This window comes from Garra rufa, chromosome 16 (assembly GCF_049309525.1).
Source record: "Garra rufa chromosome 16, GarRuf1.0, whole genome shotgun sequence".
Lineage (NCBI taxonomy): Eukaryota > Metazoa > Chordata > Actinopteri > Cypriniformes > Cyprinidae > Garra > Garra rufa.
In genome coordinates this window covers 26,401,102-26,421,207 of record NC_133376.1, presented here as the reverse complement: position 1 = coordinate 26,421,207, position 20,106 = coordinate 26,401,102, and the positions used below count along the sequence as shown (strand labels likewise).

The following is a 20,106-nucleotide window of genomic DNA, read 5'->3' as shown; positions in this document are numbered from 1 at the left end:
AATTATTTATGAAAATATATAATGCATGACAATATAAATGATGAATATCTTTATAATGCATTATATATAAAGGCTTTAAGTAAAGTGTTACCTTAAAAGAAAAAAAAGGCTGGTTTGCCTGTCTTAGCTGGTCTCACAGGCCTGGTTTTAAATGAATTTGGCACACAGCTGGTAAGAAAATAAGTCCAGCTAGTTATCCAGCTAAACACCTGCTTGACCAGGCTGGAAGACCAAAAAAAAAAAAAACAAGTATAAACTGGTTAAAACCAGTTTCAGTAGTGAAATGACTTCAATGTGTGACTTTAAATGTGTGTGACGGTGACATAAGCCTGAAGTACTACTACACCGAATTCTAAACCCCACGGATATAACTGTAAGTATGAGCAAGCGTTTTAACATGTTCGAGTACAAGTGCGTGTCTGTGTGTGTTCCCTGAGCATGTAATGTGCACTCCGTCCAGGCCAGAACGAGACTGATACATGCTGGCAGCTCCCTCGAGCCCTTCAGACCTTGTGGGTTGAGCTTTCATTCTTCTAGTGGAAAGCAGCTGACCCCTGTCCACCCCTCTGAATGCCATCTCTCACTTTCTCTCTCTCTTTTTATAACCCTCGCTCTCTTTCTCACATCCCTCTCACTTCCTCCCAGGCTGTTGTTAAGGCCCTGCTGTTTGGAACACTGTGTCCATGCAAAGAGGATCAATATGCCAATCAGAGCTCAGGGGAGTGAGCAAAAGTGGCTGCTGGGTGAATATCAGAGCATAAGTGAGGCACGATCACTGTCCGTGTGAGGCCGAACTCGTACCTGCTGGCAAAATGCTCGATCCGGCTGTGTGTGTCCGCATGAGGCAGCCTGGGAGATGAGCAGGGCCTGTCAAAACAAGAACACACACATCTGTTAGCAAAGTAGCTTGTTACTGTATGTATGAATGCCTAGTTTTCTGGTCTTAGCCAATCTGTTTGCTGGATTTAGAGGAGTTTAGGGTGCTTTTAGCGAGACTAGAAAACCAGCTTAATCTAGTCAAGACCAGCAAAACACCTACGTTTTTTTCTTGATCTCAATGAAATTTATCTGGTTTGAAGGATATTTAGGTATGTTTTAGGAAAGCAAGACAAAAATAAGATGGCCTAAGGTGGTTTGTGGGTCGTAGCTGGTCTCCCAACCTAGCCTGGATGATCTCCCTGCTGAAAAAACCAGCATATGCTGGTTAGGTATGTTTTGGTGCTGGGATGCTGGTTTTAGCTGGTTTATGCTGGTCCCTTGCTGGTTTATGCTGGTCCTTAGCTGGTTAATGCTGGTCCTTTGCTGGTTTATGCTGGTCATGTTGCTGGTCAAGGACCAGCATAAACCAGCAAAGGACCAGCATTAACCAGCAACATGACCAGCATAAACCAGCAAAAACCAGCAAGGGACCAGCATAAACCAGCAAAGGACCAGCATATACCAGCTAAAACCAGCATCCCAGCACCAAAACATACCTAACCAGCATATGCTGGTTTTTTCAGCAGGGCTGATTGCTCAATTTAGATGTGTTTTAGGAGCTTACAGCTAGTCAGAATAGGAAAACAGCTGGACGACCAGCTGAACCAGCTGGAAGAACAGCTTAAACAAGCTAAGACCAGCAAATCACCTAGGTTTTATCTTCTTCTCAACAAAATTTATCTGGTTTTAAGGATTATTAGAAATTGTTATAAGAAAGCAAGACATATTAAGACGGTCTAAGATGGTTTGTGGGTCTTAGCTTGTCTTCCATCCTAGCCAGGATGATGTGACTGCTCACTTTAGAGGAGTTTTGGGAGTATACAGCTAGTAAGGACGGGAAAACAGCTGGATAATCAGCTAAACCAGCTGACGATCATCTTGCCATGGTTGCTTAAACCATTTTCTTCTCAACTTAATTTATCATGATCTAAGGATATTTAAATATTTTTACTGAATAGACAGCCAAAAATAAGCTGTCCTAAGATGGTTTGTGGGTCTTAGCTGGTCTCCCAACCTAACCAATCTTATCCATTTGCTCTTTTCAGATGAGTTTTGGGCATTTTAAAATATTCAGGACAAAAAAAAATAGCTGGACGATTAGCTAAACCAGCTGGAAGACAGGTTTAATCCAACCAAGACCAACAAAAACCTAGGTTTTATTTCTTATCTTAACTAAATTTATCTGGTTTTAAGGATGTTTATGTATTTTTATTTACATTTTGAGGTAGTCAAGATTAGAAAACAGCTGGACAACCAGCTAAACCAGCTGGAAGACCAGCTTAATTGAGGCAAGATCAACAAATCACCTAGGTTTTTATCTTTATCTCAACTAAACTGATCTGGTTTTAAGGATGTTTAGATATTTTTATAAGACAGCAAGACAAAAATAACATGGTCTAAAATAGTTTGTGGGTCTTGTTGCTGGTCTCTCGGATAATCTGATTGCACACTTTAGATGAGTTTTGGGAGTTTACACCTTGTCAGGATGGGAAAACAGCTGGACGACCAGCTAAACCAGCTGACGACCACCTTAGCGAGTCTGCTAAACCCAGCAAATTGCCTAGGTTTTCATCTTTTTCTCAACTGAAATTATGATGGTTTAAGGATGTTTAAATATTTGTACTGGATAGAAAATAAGCTGGCCTAAGTTGGTTTGTGGGTTTTAGCTGGTCTCTCAATTTAGCCAGACTGATCCGTTTGTACTCCAGAGGAGTTTTGGGCGCTGTTTCAAGATAGGAAAACAGTTGGACGACCAGCTTAATCGAGCCAAGACCTACAAACCACATAGGGTTTTATCTTCATATCAACTAAATTAATCTGGTATTAAGGAAGTTTAGGTATTTTTATGATGGTTTTAGAGCCCTAGTTGGTCTCCCATCCTAGCCAGGCTGATCCGATTGCTCATGTTAGAGGACTTTTGGGACGCCCAGCTGGACGAGCAGCTAAACCAGCGGACAACCACCTTGGCGAGTCTGCTAAAACAAAAAACAAAACAAAACTAAAAATTACCTAGGTTTTCATCTTTTTCTCAACTAAATTTATCATGATTTAAGGATGTTTACATATTTTTACTAGATAACAAGCTGGTCCGTGATGGTTTGTAGGTCTTAGCTTCATTAAGATGGCCTTCCAGCCTGAATATGTTGCTGTTTAGCTGGTAAACCTGACGACCTGAAATATGACTAAAACTCCTTCAAAACCTGCTAAAGCCATCAAGGCATCTTAAACTGGTTTAAAATGTTTCTTTTCAGCAGGCAAGAAAACAATTGCTTGCAGTGCACTGTGTTCAGTCCCTCAGTGCAGTCCCTACTTATAAACCTTCAAAAAGAGCACAACGGCGCTTAGGTGTGATTCTCATCAGCAGAGACAGGAAGTCAGACTCACGTCTCAGAGCTCTCCACCTCCAGTACTGATTGAACAGGCAGGTATCCCCTCTGAGGGTGTTTACTAAAATACTGCTTCGAGCGGAACTTGTTCTTTAGCGTCTTTGCGAAGTCCCGCATCTTCTCGCCTGAGGTCGTCTGGAAAGATTCAGAAAGAGAGAGAGAGAGAGAAAAAGAGCCAGCGGAGAGAAAAATGAAAGAACATGAGCGATTGAGACACAACACATCCCCTTAGTAACATTCCTCCGACACAGCCAGTACACCAGTTCCTCCACAGAACATTCGTCTTCCTCCCATCTCAATCTATCATCTTTTGAGCAGCCACAGAAAGCTGGCGCATAATAAAGACGCCCACCTATAAAACTCAGACTGGAGCATGGGAAAACCATTAAGCAAATGGCCTTGTGCTGTATTTCACTGCAGGAGATCAATTTGGTTCAATTCATATTTATTTTGCGTAGTGCCTTGTACAATAGTGATTGAATTTGAAACCCTTTGAGCTAGCACAAAGCTGCCAGTTGGCAAGGAAAAAACCTCTGCAAGTAACAAAGCATATGTACCGGGGTGTAGTACTCCATGATAGGGTAGTGTAGTTTCTTGCCCTTGGTAGTCCGGCCTGTCAGAAAACATGTCTGGCAGATGTCCACATTGAACTGTTTCAGACTTCGGTATCTGACGAAACAGGCAGAGACACATTTTACATCCAAATACTGATGTGTTCATTTTAGAATTGTGAACAGATTAAAATAATGAATCTCAACTACCCTGCTGATAATAGCGATTTAAGACTAGCAGGGTGCTTTATGCTGGATTGTGATGGTCTAAATGGTGGGATATTATAGGCACTTGTGTTCACCAGCAAAACTTGGCTGTTTGTACTGAAGTAGATCAACTAGAATAACCTTTTGGTTAAGGTACAGTTGAGGTCAAAAGTTTACATCCCCTTTGTTGTAAAGCATTCAAATAATGCTGGAAAACCAAAGAATTTGTGGGACCAGAATGATTTTTTTCTGAAGAACTGCAGGCAGTTTAAATGTTCGGGACAAACAAGGGACTCATTAACAACTATCACTAAACAAAAAAACACAGCTGTGGATCATTCAGGTAACAACATCTTTTATGTGACATATCTTATTAAGGTCAATACTAAATTAACAATAACATGCATTTTGTATGTTGAATTATTTGATAAAATCATTAACATTTTGCAGATTCAGAAAGAGGGATGTAAACTTTTTACCTCAACTGTAATTAAAAAGTCTGGTTGGACACTAGAAAACCAACATACAAAACACAATATTACTTATTGTACACTACCATTCAAAAGTTTAGGGTTGGTAAGATGCTTTAATGTTTTTAAAAATATGCAAAAAAAACAAAGCAAAAAAAAATTAATACCATAAAATAGTAATATTGTAAAATAATATTACAATTTAAAATAACTGTTTTAATGTATTTTAAAATTTATTCTTGTGATAAAGCTGAATTTTTAGCATCATTACTCAAGTCTCCAGTGTCACATGATCCTTCAGAAATTATTCTAATATTCTAATTTGCTGCTCAAGAAACATTTCTTGCTTAATATTTTTGTGTAATATAAGCATCATATATTCAAAAATCAAAAATTTTCCTAACTTTTTTTTTAATGTAAAAAAGGCTTCACTGTCACCTTTGATCAATTTATTCATTAATAATCTTACTGACCCCAAAATTTGTTTCATACCATATTCTGGTTAATAAGCAGCAGGGTAATCCTATTCTCTCTTTTTTTGGCTTAATTTTACATCTTTTAAGCATACAGTGCATTTAACTTTAATGCATTCAGTTTCCCTTTGAAGAAAAAAATATATGAGATGAAAATAAATATGATTAAAACTAAATCTCAAAAAATAAATAATAAATGAAATTACATAAAAATTTTGCCAAATTAAAAAATAAAAAGAATATAAATTTAACAGTATTCACACACTCAATTAAGCTCAGCCCTAATTCATTTACACAAATCCAGTCTATTAACAAACCATGTATACTATTCCCTCTGCAGTTCTTAACTTTCATCCTATTACCTCAAACCCTTTGATCAGCTAAAAGAAGATTGTTTAATCATTTATTTTGAGTAGCTTAAAAACAAAGATAGATCTGTACCATCCTTCTCGCAAAAAACGACTCAGCACTGCAGCAGCTCACCTGAAGCCCTTGATAGGGCACTGCTTACAGATGTAGCAACGTGCCTGGTGCTTGGCGGTCTCGGCCACAGTCACCCGGTGCAGAACAGGAAGCCACACCATTGACTGAGGCTCTAGGCTCATCCACTCCAGAAAGTGAGACACCTCAATTGCTGACTTACCAGGAGCCTAAAGGTAGACACAGAAGATATGCATGAGAAAGATAAAAATCACACAGCAACAAGTAGCATGAATCAAGATACCCAGAAGACATATTGTTCATTATGCACGCCTAATTAAGCACCAAAACAACTTGTGGTAGCTGATGGGCACAAGTACCCTATCAGAGCATGTCCCTTAAAAGTACTCATGCGATACAGGGCAATCACGGCTCCGTGAAAGGGAAAGTTACAATCTCAGAGAGGCCGCCCCTTGTTATAGTGACACAGTGGGAAACGGATGACAAGCAATAACCCCAATAAAAGAGGATGACATAAAAATCTGAAACGTGCTAAATTCTCATTAAATACGCATCGAAGATGCATTAAAAGGTTGATTTCCCTTGGGCGCACTCTGAAGCTCGGGCAGAGCTTTATAATTAACTTGAGTATCTCTAGCGTGGCCCTTAGTAGTCGCTGGAGTGTGTCGTTTCCTGAGAGGGCAAGACAGCCTGTGTGTGTGTCTTTACCACTGTTTATAGTCTGGGACTGAGACCAAAGTGTGCAGTGTGGAGTTGAGTGGAAGACTCCAGAAGTTTCACTGAAACAACAAAAGAAGTTCTTCTAAACAGCACAGACCACAGGGACAGCCGAGAGTTTCCCTTGAGACGGTCCATAACTTCAAACAAAGTGAACCAGTCTTTTCATCTACACACACGCTGAAGCGCACACGGACCGGCTGAGCTGCATCATTCTCGGTCTGTCGTGATTAATGCAGCCAGTGAAAAAAAATGCGTAATTGGAAAGCACTGATTGAATTCTCCCAGAATTATAAAGGCAGATATGGAACAAACGTGAAAATAAATGAATTTTAATTACGTGTGCCTGAAGTCGCACACATGCTCTTGAATGGAACAGGATTTAATTAAAGGCTGGCAAACCCAAGAATGAAAGGTTTAAGGCCATTCTACATGAAACCTGTGCCCTACACCAATTTCATAATTAGGCCGTCACTGGAATGAAATGCCAGAAGGTTACGTTCCACTGCGATGCCCCCTGCATTTTCTGAATTACATCCTCATAAGTATAAAGATAGATGAGGAGATGTCAGCAGGCATTACACCTTAATTTTTTCTTAATTAGCATAGACTATCAAGTCTGAAACACACTCTATGCAAGCATATGAACCCAAACTTTCACATTCTTGCCGCTTAAAAGTTTAGGATCAATAAGATTTTTAATGTTTTTTTTTTTTTTTAAAGAATTCTTATATTTATCTTGATGAATAAAAGGTTAAAAAAACAGCATTTATTCAAAATAGAAATCTTTTCTAACAATATAAGTCTTTGCTATCACTTTCTATCAATTTAACACATCCTTGGTGAATAAAAATATTAATTTCTTTCAAAAAAAAAAAAAGAAAGAATAAAAATTGTAGATGGTAGTTTATATTGTTACAAAAGATTTCTATTTTAAATAAACACTGTTTTTTTTCTACTTTTCATTTGTTAAAGAATCCTGAAAAAACAAATTTCAGGTTCCAACAAAATATTAAGCTGCACAACTGTTTTAAAATTGATAATAAATCAGCATATTAGAATGATTTCTGAAGGATCATGTGTCACTGAAGTGACTGGAGTAATGATGCTGAAAATTCAGCTTTGTATCACAGGAATAAATTACATTTTAAAATATATTCACATAGAAAATAGTTATTTTAAATTGAAATAATATTTCACAATATTACAGTTTTTTTTCTGTATTTTTGATAAATAAATGCAGCCTTGATGATCATAAGAAACATCTTTAAAAACCATTAAAAATCTTACTGATTTTTCAAACTTTTAAGCGGCAGTGTAGTTTTGTTCAATTTACACTGCTGTTAAAAAATTTAGGGTCAGTAATATCAATAATTTTTATTCAGGAGGCATTTAATTGGTCAAAAGTGACAGTAAAAGACTTTTATACTGTTACAAAGAAATTCCACTTCAAATAAATGTGGTTCTTTTGAACTTTGTTCATCGAAAAACCCTGAAAAAATGTATCATCGTTTCAAACTAAAATATTAAATCAACATGACTGCTGTCAACTGTGAATATAATTCTGTCTTGAGCACCAAGGCAGCATATTAGCAGCATCATTTCTGAAGGATCATGTGACACTTAAGACTGGCTAAAAATTCAGTCTTGCCATCACAGGAATAAATTATACTTTGAAATATATTTTCAAATAGAAAATACACTTAAATTATAATAATATTCCACAATATTACAGTTTTACTGTATTTTTGATCAAATAAATGCAGCCTTGGTGAGCATAAGAGATGTCTTTTAAAAACATACAAAAAACCTAATGAGCTCAAGCTTTTAAACAGTAGTGTTAAAGGTAACTTCGGGTGTAAAGACTTGTGTGGCTTAATATAATGCAAATGATGTTTCTTACTGAAATATGTAGTAGAAAACCCATGAAAGATTTACGTTATTTAAAACATCCACATTTCAATGACATTAAATGGTTGCACTCAGTGAACTACTGGCTCTACCTTTTGCTATTTTTACCGCAACACAACTCAAAAATGAAATACTGATACGATGACCACAGATGCTGAAAGAGCATAGGTGTAGGCTTAAACCAAATGTTGTATCATTGATTTTTCCCCACAAAGAGTCTAAATGCCCCCGGAAATCCATGCTGAGAAACTCGTCTCTGCCGTTTGTAAGCTCTTTCAGTAGATGTGGTCTACTAAGAGCCTCAAAGGCATCAGGGCTAAAGTGGAAAGAACAAAGACGTGGGTCTTTAGAAAGTATTAATTATCCACAGGCATCTTCTCATTCTCTTCTCCTCTTTTTATCGCTAGGAAAAGCAGTAAAGACTTACATTGCTTCCCTTGTTGCCCTTCAACTGAAAATTACAATCAAAAGCTGCAAAATGGAACATTGCATCAGTATATTATTTACCGAATTGTGTATTTCGAGTTTTTAAAAAGCAGCTATTTCACGTCATCAAAATAATGGCACCTCCCATTGTCCAAGATATGTATAAAATGATATGTATTTTTAAAAAACTTAATCTTTCAAGGCTTTTCTACTACATATTTTGGTAAGAGACATTTTTAATGTTATGTTAAGCCATGCAAGTCTTAATATCCAGGGTTGCATTTAAAATTAATTAAAGTGTGTCATTTCTGTGCCTCTAGCGTCAGTAGCAAAATGACAGCAGGCTTTAAAATTTGTTTACCTGTTGACTAGCTTTCAAGCGTGTTAACTGAATAACACCACATCTGGTTTAAGATTTATGTGTGTTTTTTAAACACTTTCCTGCATATCAGGAATATAGTAAGACAAAAGTAAGTCATTTTTGGTTGACTTCCCCAACAACCGTGTCTCTGTGGTGTGATCAAAACATTGCATCCAATGGCTGATGGGGAGTGTTTAGGGAAACGTTTAAAAATAGCCATTGTTTTTGTTATTTCGTTTAGTGGCGTTAATGGCATTAAAATTATGCACTTCACTTTAAATGGCACAGATGTCTGAAAGCAACTCTATTGTCCCCTTGAGTATGCAACATTGGTGCTCGCACTGTGAAGAAGAAATGCACATTTAATAAGCACAACAGGACTACCAAGTACTGACCAAGCATTTGCGTAGAGTATGTTTCTGGCCAGTGACTCACTAAAACCCAAAGGAATAAAGTCACAGAACAGCTCTTTAATCTCTGTGCGTTCCAGCCCAAAACACCCAGGAGAAGCAGAGGCTTGTTAGGATAGAGCGAGGGCAAGAGAGAAGTGTGACAGGCAATAAAGAAGGAAAGTGAGAAAGTGTGCCTCTGGTACAAATATTTAAGAAGATTTGCTCATCACAGAAAGCAAAGTGTCTGTGTAGAGGGAGGCCCTTTCATCGTCTGAACAGAAAGCATATCAGAGAAAATGAGAGATACTGAAAGAGAGAATCTGTTTAGATAAAGAAGCCTTACCATTCGAAAGCAGCTCCGGACACTGGGCTCCACGTTGCTCCCTCCAAACGCAGCCACCTCCCCGAGCTGCCGAGGGATCTGAATGGCCTCGTGCAGTAACAGACTGAGATGCTTCTGATCTGTCAGTCCACCTGGACCGCACACCTGTCTGAAAAGGTCTAGAACACACACACACACACACACACACACACACACACACACACACACACACACACACACACACACATACGCACACACACACACACACACACACACACACACACACACACACACACACACACACACACACACACACACACACACACACACACACACACACACACACAGAAGACCTGGTTAAATGCTGCACTAAAAGGAGACACTAAGGAAAAGGAGCTTTGTGCCAGTGTGCAGAAACCTGGAGGTGGGCGAACTGAGAATGTGAGACTTAAATGGCTTTAGGTTAAAGAGGTGTGAGGAGAGATGGCTCACACTTTAATGTGTGAAATGCTGGCACTGCAAAAAATATTATTTTTTTCATCAGTGTTTTTCCAAGTTAAAGGGGTCATCAGATGCAAAATTCAGTTTTACAAGTTGTTTGAAAAGAAATGTGTTATGTCAGTGTGTGTACATATCCGCCCTATAACCATAAAAATCCACCCAGTGTTTTTTTTTTTTTTTTAATCCCCATAAATCATAACCACTTTCTCAAATCAAGCCGTTCACAGATTCTTTGCAAAGTGATGTAGTTCTGCACAGGCCCCTCCCACGTCTGTTTACTGACACTGGAGTTTTAGCGTAGACTTGAGTGACTTGAGTAGCCTTGAGTGAGCTGTAAACAGTCCGCCATTGTTTCGCCGCCGGAGCAGAGATGAATGTCTCTTAAGAATGTCTCTTAAACGACTGGGGTGTTTTGTTGTTGGATGTAATAATGAGCATAGCAGTCATCATTTAGTCCCGTCATCTGAGCCGCTGAAGACGCAGAGGACTACTTTTGTTTTTTAAGGGAATGCACCCCCTGATCTACCTAAATGCGCCTATGTTCGCGCAAATCATTTGTGACCTGCTTCACCTACGGAAGAAGTGAGTATAGATTTTTTTTCATGAATCTTTGCGAATCCTAATAATGTGCGAGTTAGCAAGTTCTGCGACAAATGCGGCTAAAGTTAAGTATCAGAGAACTGCTTTTCACTCCACAGAACAGAGGGGCGGGGTCAGCAGAGCTCATTAGCATTTAAAGGGACATGCCCCGAAATGGGTTTGCTGTAAACAGAGCTGTTTTTGACAAAGTAAAAAGGGTGTTGTTTTACACTACCATTGAGAAATTTTAAACAAAGTATGTCGTAGACTTTTCATTAAGACCCTAAAGAACCATATCATCTTGTGCAAAATGGGCTTCCGATGATCCCTTTAAAATATAAAAAGAAAGACTTTTATTATAATATATGAATAAGCTTTTTTTTTCTTTCCCCTCTGACCAGTGCTGTCACTGTTAACTAAAACTAAAAAAAGTTTTGTTAATTAAAATAAAGCAGAAATACAATAAAATGTAAATATTTGATGAAAAAAATTACACTTTAAAAAGCCTACAATTAGAAATGTGTAAGTAACTGAAAATTTATAGAAATATTTAAATAAAAACTAATCAAAATGTCAAAATGTCTTTCTTTCTTCAGTCATATAGAAATTATGTTTTTTTTTTTTAAGAAAATATTTCAGGATTTCTCTCCATATAATGGACTTCTATGATGCCCCCGAGTTTCAACTTACAAAATGCAGTTTAAATGCAGCATCAAAGGGCTCTAAACGATCCCAGCCGAGGAAGAAGGATCTTCGTGAACTCTGTGTATTCCAGTTCATGACAGTTAGGGTATGTCAAAAAACTCCCATTTCATTTACTCCTCCAACTACAAAATTGTCCCACATCACTGCAGAAGTACAGAGTCCGACCCAGTGTTTACAAAGTGAACAAGCAAAGAAGATCAAACACCCTTAAAAAAAAAAGGTAAAACAGTGATGTAGGACGATTTCAAAGTTAGAAAAAGAGATTGGAGTTTTTTAATATTCCCTATCTGTCATCAACCAGAATACACAGAGGTCACGAAGATCCTTCTTCCTCGGCTGGGATCGTTTAGAACCCTTTGAAGTTGCATTTAAACTGCATTTTGGAAGTTCAAACAGAAATCCTGAAACATTTTTCCAAAAAACACAATTTCTTTACGACTGAAGAAAGAAAGACATAAACATCTTGGGTGAGTACATTATCTGTAAATTTTTGTTGTTTTGTTTATGGTAAACTATCCCTTTAAAAATACATTCTCCAAAAACAAGTTGTGTAGCAAAATAAAAATATTGATTAGCAAGAAAATCATTTTTGGCAGAGTGGCGTCTGGCAAGATTTGCATGTGCGTGCTTGATGCAAGCACTGGTGTAAATGTGGACAAAAGGCTAACATTAGCCGAGAGACTAGAACGGCTCAAACTGCGTGTGTCATAAATCTAGCCATCACTGAGCAGAATGATCCTGACAGGAGTGAGAATGTTCTCTGCAGTGCCAGTAAAAATAGCACCATCTAAAGTGGCTGGCACATACAGACCTTCCTGCTGCGCGGGCACACACATTCACACCAACATGTAAACCACCCTCATACATAGTCTAGTCCAAGGACAAATTATAAACAGGTCAATCAGGGCCAAAGCCCCAGATCCTCTGACTGTCAGGGGCCTCCAGCTAAGAGCCACGACACCCAAAAACAAGCCACGGTAGATGTAAAATTGATATAGACAGATGAACAGTGCTTTGTGCCAGTGGCTGTTGGCATGATATGAAATAAACAAAGAAATGAGAGATGTTATTTGTTCCTGGCCCCTCCTCAGCACTCACAGAAAGCTTTATTGCAGCTTTGATGTTGTATAATAGTCATTGTACAGTGGTGTCTCTTTTGGAAAGTATTGCAACTGCAACAATATTATTGTTTATTGTAACTTCTTGTATTTGTGACTATATATATCGAAATTGAGACTTTAATACCTTGATGGAAAATCCTATTTAGGATAGTAGCTGGTTTCTAGTTTAGTTCCAGGTTGGTTTCTAGGCTGGTATAACTTGGTACACCACCAAAAAACAGCTACTGTGGTGATCAAGCTGGATTTGGAACATGGTGGCTGGTCAACCAACTGAACCAGCTTAGACCAGATAAAAATAAGCCACCATGTTCCAAAACACAGTTTTTATATCATCTATTTTTAACAAGGATAAATCGCCCCAGGGCCCTGCAGGACCATAATCTGTACATGATCAGTAGGTCTGTTTGAAGTAAGAGCTGAAGAGCTTTTTACTATTGAAATGGCAAAGAAATTGGTAAGAAAAAAAAAAGACTCACCAATCAACCAGTGCTCACTACAGTTATAAACCATTTTAGGCAATGTTTGGAAGTTATAATGGTTGAATTCTGACCAGAGGATGTCACCTCTGGCCTAAACTCTTCCCCTCCGATGCTTTTTGCAGTGCACTAAGCCTGACTCTTATTTACTGGGTTCTGCTCATGTCTGCCCTGTCAAATTACCCCCTAACCCACTCTCACAACAGCAGATGAGATTTTAGGCCACAGATGAAATTTTAAAGCATTAGAGGAGATTGGAAGGGAAACCCCATGAGAGAAAGACTAGGACTTTGCACTGTGACACAATCATTTTGTTTTTTAGTGTTACTGGACCACAGATTCAATAAAATAAAAAAAGGTAAGAGGCAGTGCGTGAGTCAGGTTTTGCTGATGTTGTGGGATCCAAAAGTCTTAACAACTATAGTAAAACTTAAAATTCCATTGAAACCATATATTAAATGGTGGCATATATATATGGCTTAAAAGCATCACAAATCATGTCTTTATGAAAAAAAAAGCTTACTGTAAGGGTTTAGGGGTAGATTAAGGACAGAATGTTGAGAAAGCAGACTGTGCAGAAAGACATACACACTTACATTTATACTTTTCCTGGATGTCTGCGTTGCATAGAATAACCAGGCCTGTCTTGAAGGAGAGCACTCGCATCTTACCATTACGACCACTAAAAAAACAAACACAAACACACATTTAAAAATTCTTTAAAAGGTTATTTTATTACAGTTATTACAGTTTACATACACCTTGCAGAATCTGCCAAATGTTAAATATTTGACCAAAATAAGAGGGATCATACAAAATGCATGTTATTTTTAATTTAGCACTGACCTGAACAAGATATTTCACATAAAAGACGTTTACATATAGTCCACAATAAAAAAAAACTAGTTGAATTTATAAAAATGGCCCTGTTCAAAAGTTTACATCAAATGCTCACTGATGCTTCAGAAGGAAACACAATGCATTAAGAGCAACTAGGGGTGTGCAAAGCAGCCGGTATTTCTATCTGTATTTGTAGTTGTTGTGGGGGGAAAGTATTTGTATTTGTATTCGAGTAAAATTCAAAATAGGCTATGCTAAGGTTAACTAGCCAGCCTACATCTTGCTGTAAAGATGACAAAAAGAGTAACTTAAACGTACCATATAAGGGGCCGTTCACATGTCGCGCCTAAAAACGCGTGGAAAACTAGGCGCGCCGCTTTCTCCTTTTTTCCAAAGCGCTCTGTAGCCTGCGCTCCGGTGGCGTCTGCCGTTGCTAAGCAACCATAACCTGCGCTCTCCATGATGACGTGGAAGTTTCAGCAAAGGATAAATGGATTTCCAAAACTAAAAATCGCTTGCAGTAGCTCTGCTACTAAAAACTGTTATCCCTGTAACAGCTATGACCGGCTGTTCCTCCATCTTGGGCAAAGCTTTTAATGTTTTTCGTGAAAGGAAGAAGCTGATTCGTTGGTTCTTGTCACATGATTCGCGGTGCGCTCGCGGCATTCTGAAAAGTTGAGATGTTTTTATCTCGATGCGGCACGGACGTGCCTGGAAAAAACGAGCGCGTCGTGACTGCGCGCGTCTACATTTGAAATAACGAAAAGACGCTACATGTAAACGGCCCCTAATGGAATAATCTTCCGATCAAACTCCGCTTCCCGAAAGTTATAAACTGCCTTCGGAATGAAGTCAAGGTACAAAAATCTATTCAACAGAAATAGTGATGCAGTGAAGTCCTTTTTCCCTGTTGCTGCGTGGAGCAGCCTGTGTCAGTCACCTCTTTTACCCCCCACCCCCCGACTCCTGAATGTCATTCACTCACTCACTCATGCAGGCATGCACTGCAGTCTCGTGAGGAAACGCAGCTTTTTGATACAAAGTTTTTCTTGTTCCCGAATACAATTTTTTTAAAAGTATTTGTTCAAAAAAAGTATTTGTAAAAAGCACGCTATTTGTGCCTTTCCGAATACCGTATCCGGGTTCGGTTCCACCCCTAGAAGCTACAGAAGATACTTATGTTCCCAGATGACAAAAAAAAAAAAAATCAAATTTACCCTAATCTTCAAATTCAAAAAGTTTTCACCCCCATCTTTCATTGCATTGTGTTTTCTTTCTGAAGCATCAGTGAGCATTTGAACCTTCTGTAATAGTTGCATGTAAGTCTCTCACTTGTCCTCAGTGTGAGAGGATGGATCTCAAAATCATACAGTCATTGTTGGAAAGGTTTAAACAAAAATGCTGAAAAACCAAAGAATTTGTGGGACCTGAAGGATTTTTCTGAAAAACGGCAGGCAGTTTAACTGTTCAGGACAAGCAAGGGATTCTTGAACAACTATCATTAAACAAAACTAAAACACAGCTGTGGATTTAGGCATTTAGGTAACAACACAGTATTAAGACGCAAGTGTATGTAAACTTTTGAACTGGGTCATTTTTACAAATTTACATGAATTTGTATGATCCCTCCAATTTTGGTAAAATAATTAACATTTTGCAGATTCTGCAAAGTGTATGTAAACTTTTGACTTCAACTGTATACTGAAATGATCCTGTCAATTAATACAACTATGGAGTAGGCAGCACCAAACAGAACTTAAAGGCCCTACATTGTGTTGTACAGTCTGCTCAAGAAATCTCCCTGAACTACACAATGCAAAAAAAAACCTCTTCCTAGCAACTGCTTCTTCTCACTACAGTCATTACCAGGCCATCATGAATATATGGTCAACATATGAAGTTACTCTGGAGGAGTATCTTCCTCCAAGCCATCTGAATCCTTAATGAGGAGGCTGCCAGGAGCTGCGACTGCTAGCTGAGCAAAATACAGCGATGCAGCAAGTATATATATATATACACAGTCAAGTTTTAGATATTTGTATAGCGGTACATTTCTTGTCTTTCAATGTTTTATGCTTACAGGAAAAGCCATTTCACATTTATTGCACCAGATAGGCCTGTCAAAAACAGATTCTAAAACAGGTCAGGAAACATTTGAGCTCCACCGAGACCAAGATCGCACGAGCAAATCTAAACAGATTGCTGTACAAATTTTAGAAAACTGATCAAACACTAGCAAATCACATTTTGCTTTGTATAACAAGAAATCCCCTGTCAGTATTGCTACTAAAGGGAACATTTCCTACCTTGTTTGGCTTTCTTGTTTGACTGAGAGCATGTCATTATCATCCTCACGCATGCTGCTCATTCTTATTCACATCCAGCGTTTGTAGCAAAACAAAAAAGCAATTACTACCAATTATTCGCAGGGTGAGAGCTCTGATTTCCAGTCATTAGCAGCAGGTAGTTAAGAGTTTGGTATATATTTGAGACAAATTCCCCGATGGATAATGAAAAACAAATAAATAGTTAAATAAATTCATTCGTTTTTTTTCTTTTTTTTCTAAATGTTGGCTAAGAAGCTAAGAGCTTGGCACAAAATGCGATACTTGGAGTCAAGCAGTGGGGCTTTTAACTCCTAGAGTCTGATTAGTTGCCTGCTGATGATGTCTCGGTGCCGTAGTCATCTTTTAATTCATTTAACTGCGGAACACAGCTTTGCCTATGGGTGAGAGATTTAAGTCAATGACGTATAAGTGTATCCACATTAAATTAAAAAGGAAAAACCAAGAGCTTTCTGACCCTCCTTAGACAGCAATGCAACTCAAGGCCCAGAAAGGTAGTAAGGACATAGTTAAAATAGTTAATGTGGCATCTGTGGTTCAACCGTAATTTTTATGAAGCTGCAAGAATACTTTTTTGTCTTTCGAAACACACTCATGAGACACGTCATGACAAAGGGACTATTATATGTCCTTACTACCTTTCTGGGCCTTGTATGTGGTAGGTGCATTTCTGTCAATGCAGTGTCAGAAAGCTCTCGGATTTCATCAAAAATATCTTAATTTGTGTTCTGAAGATGAACGAAGGTCTTACAGGTTTGGGACGACATGAGGATGATTGGAAATTAATGACAGAATTTAAATTTTTGAGTGAACTAACCCTTAAACTGAAACTACTAAAACATATTTTTGTTCACTGAAATTAAGCCAAAACAAAATATAAATATTAGATGAAAGCTGAAAACTAATACAACTAATTAAAACTATTAATAAATACTAAAAGTTATAGTTTATATTTTAGCATATAAAAAGTACTAACAGAACGGTTTCATTAATCTGACATTTTTTACGTTGTCCCCCTTAAAAATATCAAAATAAATTTTAGTGCAGAAATGTCCATTTGAGGTCAAAAGTTTACATCCCCATTTCAGAATCTGCTAAATGTTAATTATTTTACCAAAATAAGTGGGATCATACAAAAGGCATGTTATTGTTTATTTAGTACTGACCTGAATAAGATATTTCACATAAAAGATGTTTACATATAGTCCACAAGAGAAAATAATAGTTGAATTTTTAAAAATGACTCAGTTCAAAAGTTTACATACACTTGATTCTTAATACTGTGTTCTTACCTAAATGATCCACAGCTGTTTTTTTCTCTTTAGTGATAGTTGTTCATGAGTCCCTTGTTTGTCCTAAACAGTTAAACTGCCCACCGTTCATCAGAAAAATCCTTCAGGTCCCACAAGTTCTTTGGATTTACAGCATTTTTGTGTATTTGAAGGTTCAAGCACTCACTGATGGGACCTGAAGGATTTTTTTCTGAAAAACAGCAGGCAGTTTAACTGTTCAGGACAAACAAGGGACTCATGTACAACTATCACTAATCAAAAAAACACAGGTGTGGATCATTCAGGTAACAAGACAGCATTAAGAATTAAGGAGATGTAAACTTTTGAACAGGGTCATTTTTATAAATTCAGCTATTTTCTTCTTTTGTGGACTATGTAAACATCTTTCATGTGGAATATCTTATTCAGGTCAGTACTAAATAAAAAAGTGGTGTAAACTTTTGACCTCAACTGTATGTCATGCAATAAATTATTAGATCAGTGTCACGTCACAGAGGCGCTCCTTTTTTGCACAGTGCGACTGACCAATAAAAGTGTCCCATGGACAGCAGGAGGGCACAGGGCTGTTTGGCATCATTTGTGGGAGCAGGTCAAATGGGTTGTAAGTGACATTACCGTCAGTACCTGTCGTAAACATTCAGCAGCCAGTTGAGACACATGTCGACACATAGCGGGATATTGATCAGGACGGACCTCTCCTCCTCTAGTTTCTCATACAGGGAAGTAAGAGCATGGATGACCTCGACCACATCCATCACGTGCTCGGCATGCTGCAGCTCCTGTTCTCTAAACACGTCCACCACGCTGCTCAACTTCAGCAGGTCCACTAAAACACACACATACATAAAGGCATTAATAGGCCAGATGCTTATTACTGTACGTGTGTGGAGTGTTAACTAATTGGATTTGACTGCTATAACATCATTTCCTCTGGCAATCTCTAGTGCGGCAGTGAGAGTATAGGGTTAAGGCTGTATGCTGATGTCATCCTAATTGGATAATGATCTGAAATATGGAAGCAGAGTGGCCACGGTGCTTTCAGGGCTAGGTGGGCAGCTAGAGACTCTAACAGGCCTTTGTTAGATGTTCATTTTATACAGCCGTCCTCAATCATCAGAGCCAGGCTCACAAAACAGCAGCGTTTCTATAGCAGCCTGGTTATTAATTCAGCTAATGACATGGACTGGCAAACCAGAAGCGAGAGAGATAGAGATTGAGAGAGAGATCCAAGCAGTAACTGTTGTCCTGAGGGATGTTAAAAGGCACATGCCATGCTCAGTAGTAGATTCAACCTGCTTATGTAGTCATGAACATGTTTTCTTCATGGGGATGATTCTACAAAAAAGGTGCCATCTGTTTTCCTTCATGCACACATGTATTAAATATAAAATAAATAAATAAATACCAGACAGCTGATGCTGAACTTTTACTGTTATTACAATGTTATGACATTTTTCTAAACATTTTATAAAAAAAACAAACTTGAATTAATATATTTATTTCTCTCTTTCTCCATGTGGTGTATGTGCGTTAACTAATAAAAATCGCATTGAAATTCCTTTTCTATTTTTTATATGATGTTTGGCGTCATCCTTTCAAGATGTGAACTTTTCAAGGACAAGTCAAAGTGTCCTCAATTACTTTAACATTTGTTTTGACGTGGTTGTCAATTGAGGACAACCTTAAACACGTTGCCTTGAAGACAATTTGTGGAAAACAAGCACCTAGTTTCACAACCTTGAGTAAAAAGTTGGCAGTGTTGAAATAAACTGTTAAACTATCAACCTGTAAACATTCTGAAGATGTCATTATGTTTATACACTACCAGTCAAATGTTTTTGAACAGATTGATTTTTAATGTTTTTAAAGATGTCTGCTCACCAAGCCTGCGTTTATTTGATCCAAAGTACAGCAAAAACAGTAAAATTGTGCAATATTTTTACTATTTAAACTGTTTTCTATTTGAATATAGTTTAAAATGTCATTTATTCCTGTGATTTCAAAGCTGAATATTTAGCATCATTACTCCAGTCACAACCCTTCAGAAATCATTCTAATATTCTGATTTGCTGCTCAAAAAAATACTTATTAGTATTATTATATTGAAAACAGCTGAGTAGTATTTTTTCAGGTTTCTCTGATGAATAGAAAGTTTAGAAGAACAGCATTTATCTGAAATAGAGATCTTTTGTAACATTATGAATGTCTTTATAATCACTTTTGATCAATGTAAAGCATCCTTGCTAAACAAAAAAAAAAAAAATTATATAATTCTTTCCTCAAAAATAAAATAAAATAAAAAATAATACTGACTCCAAGCTTTTGAATGGTATAGTGTATAATGTTACAAACGCTTTTTAGATAAATGCTGATCGTTAGATCTTTCTATTCATCAAAGAATAAAAAAAATGCGCTCAACTGTTTTAAAGGATTAGTTCACTTTCAGAACAAAAATGTACAGATAATTTATTCACCCGCTTGTCATCCAAGATGTTCATGTTTTTCTTTCTTCAGTCGCAAAGAAATTATGTTGTTTGAGGAAAACATTTCAGGATTTTTCTCTATATAGTGAACTTCTATGGTGCCCTGAGTTTGAACTTCTAAAATGCAG

The 20,106-nt window shown here is 37.6% G+C and overlaps 1 protein-coding gene across 1 annotated transcript in view; it reads right to left on the bottom strand.

Moving 5' to 3' along the window:
• Nucleotides 1-20,106, bottom strand: part of drp2 (dystrophin related protein 2) — a 127,443-nt gene that overhangs the window by 17,382 nt on the left and 89,955 nt on the right. Inside the window, 7 exon segments of the mRNA XM_073820221.1 lie at nt 802-867; nt 3,364-3,500; nt 3,923-4,034; nt 5,550-5,716; nt 9,658-9,815; nt 13,615-13,700; nt 18,120-18,321. Of these exon segments, the coding sequence (XP_073676322.1) occupies nt 802-867; nt 3,364-3,500; nt 3,923-4,034; nt 5,550-5,716; nt 9,658-9,815; nt 13,615-13,700; nt 18,120-18,321 (928 nt within the window).